The sequence below is a fragment of the Ctenopharyngodon idella genome, chromosome 3, assembly GCF_019924925.1.
Source record: "Ctenopharyngodon idella isolate HZGC_01 chromosome 3, HZGC01, whole genome shotgun sequence".
Lineage (NCBI taxonomy): Eukaryota > Metazoa > Chordata > Actinopteri > Cypriniformes > Xenocyprididae > Ctenopharyngodon > Ctenopharyngodon idella.
The window spans coordinates 49,455,965-49,464,267 of record NC_067222.1 but is presented as its reverse complement, the minus strand read 5'-3'; the positions used below and the strand labels follow the sequence as shown (position 1 = coordinate 49,464,267).

Here is an 8,303-nt window from a genome sequence, read left to right as displayed (position 1 = left end):
GTGTGTCAAATTTCATAACTTTCCCACAAGTGGTTCTATGGGTGGCCATAGACTTCCAGAGCGGAAGAAGAAAAAGAAGAATAAAAAAAAAAAAAAAGAACGCCAACGGATACAATGTGCCTACGCACCTTCGGTGCTTGGCCCCTAATAATGAATTACAATGATTAAGCATATTGGCAATAATACAGCACAATAAAATAAGATTAATAATTAAACATGAACATTATTATCCTAAAACTAAAAGCAAATATAAGGTAGGACGTAACTTCTATATTATATGCGGTGCACAGCTGTAACCTGACATCTTGTAAGAACTGCAAACTTGTATGGCACCACCCTGTCTGGGCTATTGTTTACAACAATTTTCCCACTAAATATAGAGAAATACAGTGAACTTTGTTTCGAACAGGAAGATAACGTAATAATAACAAAAAGTAACTCTAGTACTGACAATATAATAAAGATATACAAACAAACAGAGGGTTACAGGCACACTTATTATGAATACATGCATATATACATCTTGTTACATCACGGGCATAATAATTATATAGTCGATGAGAAATTAATTCGCTCCTGTAAATGAGTTAAGTTTAACAAAAGCTCATGTGGTTAAATGTGTTTGAACAGCCACTAAAGACCGCCTACTCTCCGCCTGCTGACCTAATGCTTAAACATTATGGGAAGAGCGCTAGCCAGGCAGGATTTAAACTCGGCTAGAGACCCAAGTTTGGTTTGAAGATAAAAAACATACCAAGCACAATGTTTTCTCACCATTCCTGATTTCTAACACGCACTCACCGTTTTTGTGGCTGTCAGAGCAGAAACGAAAGCTGATGCTCTCTGTATGTTTTTCCGTCGTCTCCTGGCACGTTCATATGTAAATTGCACAAGCTTACTTTGTCCATTAGATCGAAAGATCTGGAAAAAAAAAACCCATACATTTACCCACCCATAGACCCTCCCCTTGAAGAAATCAGGACAGGAATGGTTGGAAGTGGACAAAAGAGAGATTAAAACACCAGGTGTAAACGGGAATTTGTCTCCCTTTTCTACTTTTTCTGATCCATTCGACCAAATCTTAATACTAGGTGGAAACAGGGCCTCTATTTGTCAATTGTGACTCTGTATGTGATAAAATGCTAATTCACAATCTGGATTTACATCTCACAATGAGAGTTTATATCTTAAAATGTGACTATACTGTACAAAGCTGGTTGAAAATTGGCAAAGTTGTTCTTTTAAGCTTTATTAATGTTGGTTAATAAAAGTACCATTGTTCATTGTTTGTTCATGTTCACATTACCTCTGTTCATTCCTTTTCATATGTCTCCATGGAAAAAAAGCTTTGACAAGAGTTGTTTGTTATGCATTTATGAAATATATATATAATTAAATCATAACGCGTTATGATCAATTATAATATAAATCGACCAAAAGGGAATTATGTGTGTGTGTGTATATATATATATATATATATATATATATATATATATAATTACAAAGGATTATAACCAATTATGAATATATATGGTCTAGAATTATTTCTAGTTTTAATTTTACTCTAGAAATTTTAAATTTTACTCTTTTGTCCAGCAAAATTATCAGTCTGATTTTTCTTGTTAACTCTTAAGAACGAAGTTTTTTTCTGGCCAAGGAGAATTCTCAGTTTTAAGTAGACTACTTACAAAGCATATAACGAGCAAAATCAAACGTTGAAGGGACTTGGATTCATCAATGAGCAGCAACACAGAGACAATAAAGCATAACTACAATGGATTTAATATATGAAACTACAAATATATATATATGGCTAAATATAACAAAGAATACATACATAGAATAAACCAAAGTAAAGTCAGGAAAAACAGAGGTGATCAAAGAATGGCAAATTACACACAGTTAAACCTTTGAGAGCCAGCAAGGAATCACTTCAGAAAATGTAAGCTTAAAACACAGCGGAACAAATGGTTCTATACTTGCATAGATAACTTTGGGTGCTGTAGTTCATACGCTGTTCTGCAGAAGTTCTGCGTTCGAGCTGGAGCGATTGGTCCTTTTCCCGAGGTATGGTCTTCAGTGGGATTTTCAAAAGGAGTTTAACTGGAAAGTAATAAGACCGAAAATAGGAAAAGGAAAAGCTCTTTGTCTCGTCCGAAGTAATGACGACTGGGAGGGAGGGTTGCACGTTGGTTTGTTATAGAGCAAAACACTACATTCCTCCTGGGTTGGACCAGCCAATGGCCAGCATGGATTTTGAAGTGGGAAAAAGCTTCTTTGTCTGTTTTTATGCCTTCATTTGCATAATTTATGAAGTGTCAGATCTGGGTATGTTTTTCTCAAAAGTACTTTAAAAGTAGAATAAAACATTTTACACTAACATAACATACATAGTTGGTTCAAGCATCCTGAGAGGTTTAAATCAAGATTAAACACGTTAGGATGGAATTACATAAGAAAGCACACATATGATTACAAGGATTTAAACTTATTCTAGAATAACTAAAAATCACAACTAGGCTAATTACACATGTGGACATGCATACATAAAAAGGGATACACCATATACTTTTTTGAAAGAATGGTTAACTTATAAGTTGCATTAAAAGAGTTTTCTCTATATGTGTGTGTGTGATGTGTATTGGGTAGGGCTGCACGATTTATCGCGATAAAATCGCACGTGATTTGGCAAAGGCTGTGATTATTTAATGCGTGGCTTGTCAGAGCTGTACGGCTCTGTGATCGGTAGTAAATGCTTCTCCATCTGAAAGCCAGAGGGCGCTCTTGTGCAGAAACTCAAAATATGCCCTGCAGCAGAAGAAGATAACACGCATCATATCGCTGTAGCTGAATAAACAGAAGATTGAAACGCTTTGATTAATTAAACATGACTAATAAACACACGACTGCCTTATTCTGTGTAAGAAGCCACATCATCTCACAGAAGGATGCTCAACTGTCGTTATGAAGTGAGTTTGGAGTAAAACATGTTATTAAATGTTGTCTTTTGTTGGACAAGATGTTAATAAATGCTTCTCATGTCTGAAAAGAAGTTTGACGCTTTTGCTTTTTCAAATGTACATTATAAGTGATTCAAACTTGCAGTGCTTTCAGATAGATTAGCATTTGGAGCCATACTTCATTGACAAGCCGCGCATAAAAAAACAATCGCAGCTTTGCCATTTCATAATCGCACTAAGAATCGCGTTTAAGCGATAATCGCGTTCAAGTTCAATGTTATTTTTCGTATCGTGTGATATATCGTGCAGCCCTAGTATTGGGTTTTCAATGACGTCTGGGGTGGCCACATGGTCTCTGTGGCCAACAGGGGGTCAAACTAGGAGGCCCTTTGAAGTTACTTTTGGTCCCATGAGGTTACGAAAGTGTTCCTGCCAAAACTCTCTGAGGTAGTAAACATGACAAAAGGGGCTACATGGCCCAGACACGTCGGAGCTATGTCTGTGAGTTACAGGAAGGAGGTCAAACGTCAAAAGCTTTCACAAAATTTAGAGTTGACTCGATCATTGTGATTCACTCCAGATGCTACAAATCTAACATAGAGACACTGAGGAATCATAAACCCTAATTCCAGCATAGAGGGGTTCAGTGAATGTGGTGTTGAATGTGTGTAAGTGTGTGAGTGTGTGTGTGTCAGAGACGCTGTAGAAGGACAGAGTGCCGGCCGACCAGTCCAGATAGACACCTACTCTATTAGAGCGGGATAAAGGGACAGGTATGTCTTTGTTTTTACTATTGTGCCAAGCACTGTATCTGTCAGCAATACAGAAAACACACCAGGATATTTCATTATATCCAAATCTACAGTGATTTCCTCCTCCCCTGCTGATTCCTTTATATGTCATTCCTATATAACTCCAGCCAGTCCATTCAGCCTCCCAGTAACAGCGTCCAGAGAAACTCTCTTTAGACAGAACCTGCTCATAGTGTTTAAATCTCTCTGGATGATCAGGATAAGGCTGTTGCTCTTTTACATATGTCAACTTCCTGTTGTTCTGAGACAGCACGAGACGAATATTTGCTGTGTTTGGATCCAATGTGACATCACAGGCATCTGAAGACAAAAAGATTAGACAAAAATGAATTACACATGTATGTGTGTGTGTGTAATAAAAGTATTAAATCTTAGAAGGCTAACACATGAACAATGCTGCTGAAGAACCTTCCCTCCAAATACAATTCATTCCAAATACATTTAACATTTTCAAGGTTGGAATTTGCGTTTTATGGTCTCAAGACATCACTTCATTTCTGGACTTATTAAGATAGTTGACAACACTATGAGAGGAAGAGTGAGGTACAGGACTTACATTTTTGCAATCGTGGTATGATCCTTAAACACGCTCTATGGTCCAAACTACAGAGAGACAAATGCACAAAGCAGATAGCAAGTGTTTGATTAACATTTTAACTGCTGGTGAATAGTTAAGAAAATATGACTGAGTAAGAGAAACTACTCTGGGACCCTCACAGCTAATGAGTCAGCTACAATGTGGCCTGAAAAAAAGTGAAAGGTTAATGTTGAAGTAAGCACGTTTAAGGGGAGGGGGGTGCGTTGCTATGGGCTATGTGCGTTTTGATTGGCTGACTGATTTTTCACAGTCTGTTCGAAACCTAAGCTCTCAAGCCATATATGGCGAGTGCCTACATGGCTTGATAGAAGGAAAAAATAAACCAAACAATTTTTTAAAACTTTTTTTCATCAATAATCAAAGCTAGTGTGTCGATTTAATTAAAAATCCAAATATTACATATTTTAAAATATAACAATTCATCAATGCCCGTTTGTCATGTATAATACACCAACCAATCATGATATGGCACAAGAAGTTCAAATTTCATTGGACAATGTGAAGTTGAGCGGTAATTTTCTGTTCTAATTCATTAATCAGTTGAAAATTACATGAACAGACGAGCTTGCATTTGTGGAGCGATTTCTGCGTTTTGTGTCATTTTTATAAATCAAAACGCATCTGTTACGTCCCTATGTGAGGTTTAGTTGTGGCGTAGGGTGTTTTTTTTGTATTTTGTTTTTTTTCTCTCCCGTTTCTTTTTTTTCTTTCTGTCGCTCTCTTTCACTTGTGCAGATGCAAGCTGATTGGTTGTCTTGGCTGCCAATCATCCGGGACAAAACGGATTGAATGTGATGACGTCAGGATGTGTTCCAATCGGTACGCTGTGCGACGGGGAGGGAGGCTATATAAGGGAAACGCCAGCGCGCAGACGGGAGCCGGCTCATTTGTGTGAACTTGAACTCTGTTCTTTGTATTTTGTTTTTTTTTTATTTGACCTTTTTGGTTGTTTTTCCTTCTAGAGTTAAGTTTGTTAGTGTTCTTTGTTTACCATGTGAACGTTGATTTTTTTCTGAATTCCCCTATGTTTCCCCATTTCTGAATGTTTGAAAGCTTTACAAGGTTCTTTACAAAAACGTGTTGAACTGAATTGGAGAAGGGTTAGGTAAGCATGTCATGTGACATACATGGTGCACACACTTAGTTTGAATTTTGTTTAGATACATCAGGTCAGGGATCTGTGCCACCCGTTGTATTTTTGGTTTGCTAGTTAGTGTAGAAAAGATACGACGTCTCGGACGTTGAAGATTTTTCTTTCTCTATTTCTTTTGTATTAGTTAGGTTCAGTTTATAAATGGATTAGAAAGATTACTTTTTGTTTTATTGCTTTCTTTCATTTGGCACGGTCTAGTTTCCCTTTGTTTCTCCTCAGTTCTTAAATACTGTACAAAATGGATGTTAACTGACTACAACGCACTGCACAAAACAATGCAGCACCAAAAGTCACATTAATGGTAAGTAAGAAATGTTCAATTCATTTAGTGTATTTATGTATATTGATACATTATCATAGTTAATGAAGCCCAAGTGCCTATTATGTGAAGCGTAGCCTGGAGAAATGGTGAAAGGACTTTATTATATTACCATTTTTGATAATTATGCAGCATTATGAAAAAAGTCTCCTAAGCTTATTACAATTTAAAATAATGGTTTTCTATTTTAATATACTTTAAAATATAATTTATTCCTATAATTTATGCTGTTCTTTTTTAACATTTTATTCATCAAAGAATCCTGGGGGAAAAAGTATCACAGGTTATAAAAAATATTAAGAGCACAACCAAAATTGATAATAAATCAGCATATTAGAATGATTTCTGAAGGATCAGGTGACACTGAAGACTGGAGTAATGATGCTAAAAAAAAAATCACTGAAAAAATGTTTGCTTCACAGTAATAAATTATATTTTGAAGTATATTAAAATAGAAAATCATTATTTTAACTGTAATAATTTTTCACAATATTACTGGGGGTTTTTTCCAGTATTTTTGATCAAACAAATGAGGGCTTGATGAGACTTCTTGCAAAAACATAAAATAGTAATGTATCCAAACTTTTGACACACACACACACACATATACAGTGGGTACGGAAAGTATTCAGACCCCCTTAAATTTTTCACTCTTTGTTATATTGCAGCCATTTGCTAAAATCATTTAAGTTCATTTTTTTTTCCCTCATTAATGTACACACAGCATTTTTGCAGATTTATTAAAAAAGAAAAACTGAAATATCACATGGTCCTAAGTATTCAGACCCTTTGCTGTGACACTCATATATTTAACTCAGGTGCTGTCCATTTCTTCTGATCATCCTTGAGATGGTTCTACACCTTCATTTGAGTCCAGCTGTGTTTGATTATACTGATTGGACTTGATTAGGAAAGCCACACACCTGTCTATATAAGACCTTACAGCTCACAGTGCATGTCAGAGCAAATGAGAATCATGAGGTCAAAGGAACTGCCTGAAGAGCTCAGAGACAGAATTGTGGCAAGGCACAGATCTGGCCAAGGTTACAAAAAAATTTCTGCTGCACTTAAGGTTCCTAAGAGCACAGTGGCCTCCATAATCCTTAAATGGAAGACGTTTGGGACGACCAGAACCCTTCCTAGAGCTGGCCGTCTGGCCAAACTGAGCTATCAGGGGAGAAGAGCCTTGGTGAGAGAGGTAAAGAAGAACCCAAAGATCACTGTGGCTGAGCTCCAGAGATGCAGTCGGGAGATGGGAGAAAGTTGTAGAAAGTCAACCATCACTGCAGCCCTCCACCAGTTGGGGCTTTATGGCAGAGTGGCCCGACGGAAGCCTCTCCTCAGTGCAAGACACATGAAAGCCCGCATGGAGTTGGCTAAAAAACACCTGTAGGACTCCAAAATGGTGAGAAACAAGATTCTCTGGTCTGATGAGACCAAGATAGAACTTTTTGGCCTTAATTCTAAGCGGTATGTGTGGAGAAAACCAGGCACTGCTCATCACCTGTCCAATACAGTCCCAACAGTGAAGCATGGTGGTGGCAGCATCATGCTGTGGGGGTGTTTTTCAGCTGCAGGGACAGGACGACTGGTTACAATCGAGGGAAAGATGAATGCGGCTAAGTACAGGGATATCCTGGACGAAAACCTTCTCCAGAGTGCTCAGGACCTCAGACTGGGCTGAAGGTTTACCTTCCAACAAAACAATGACCCTAAGCACACAGCTAAAATAACGAAGGAGTGGCTTCACAACAACTCCGTGACTGTTCTTGAATGGCCCAGCCAGAGCCCTGACTTAAACCCAATTGAGCATCTCTGGAGAGACCTAAAAATGGCTGTCCACCAACGTTTACCATCCAACCTGACAGAACTGGAGAGGATCTGCAAGGAGGAATGGCAGAGGATCCCCAAATCCAGGTGTGAAAAACTTGTTGCATCTTTCCCAAAAAGACTCATGGCTGTATTAGATCAAAAGGGTGCTTCTACTAAATACTGAGCAAAGGGTCTGAATACTTAAGACCATGTGATATTTCAGTTTTTCTTTTTTAATAAATCTGCAAAAATGCTGTGTGTACATTAATGAGGAAAAAAAATGAACTTAAATGATTTTAGCAAATGGCTGCAATATAACAAAGAGTGAAAAATTTAAGGGGGTTTGAATACTTTCCGTACCCACTGTAAATGCCTTCTCTATTAGTTATATTGACGGTTTGTATATAAGGATGTATGCTCTAAACATGCAGGCTATCTGTAACTGTATTTTGTAAATATTAAAATAATGTTAACTGAATGTGATGTGTGATTATTACATAAACATGCTCATTTATCTATTAGTATTAAGTATTTGAGATTTTTAAAAACGAAAATGTTAACTGTGTAAAACTTCAGTCCAAATGAAATCAACATCGTGTTTCACTCAACTGATATGTTGTTTCAGCATAAGGTAAGCAAACCATCTGCG

At 37.3% G+C, this 8,303-nt stretch overlaps 1 protein-coding gene across 4 annotated transcripts in view; it reads right to left on the bottom strand.

The window, feature by feature from the left end:
• Positions 1-1,761: 1,761 nt before the first annotated feature.
• LOC127508741 (NLR family CARD domain-containing protein 3-like) overlaps positions 1,762-8,303 on the bottom strand; it is an 89,879-nt gene continuing 83,337 nt past the window's right edge. For all 4 annotated transcript variants that reach the window (XM_051887074.1, XM_051887072.1, XM_051887075.1 and 1 more), the window contains exons 8-9: positions 4,329-4,375; positions 1,762-4,072 (exon numbers count right to left, since the gene is read on the bottom strand). In XM_051887074.1, the coding sequence (XP_051743034.1) occupies positions 3,552-4,072; positions 4,329-4,375 (568 nt within the window). In that variant the 3' untranslated portion in view covers positions 1,762-3,551. The remainder of the gene's footprint in view (positions 4,073-4,328; positions 4,376-8,303) is intronic.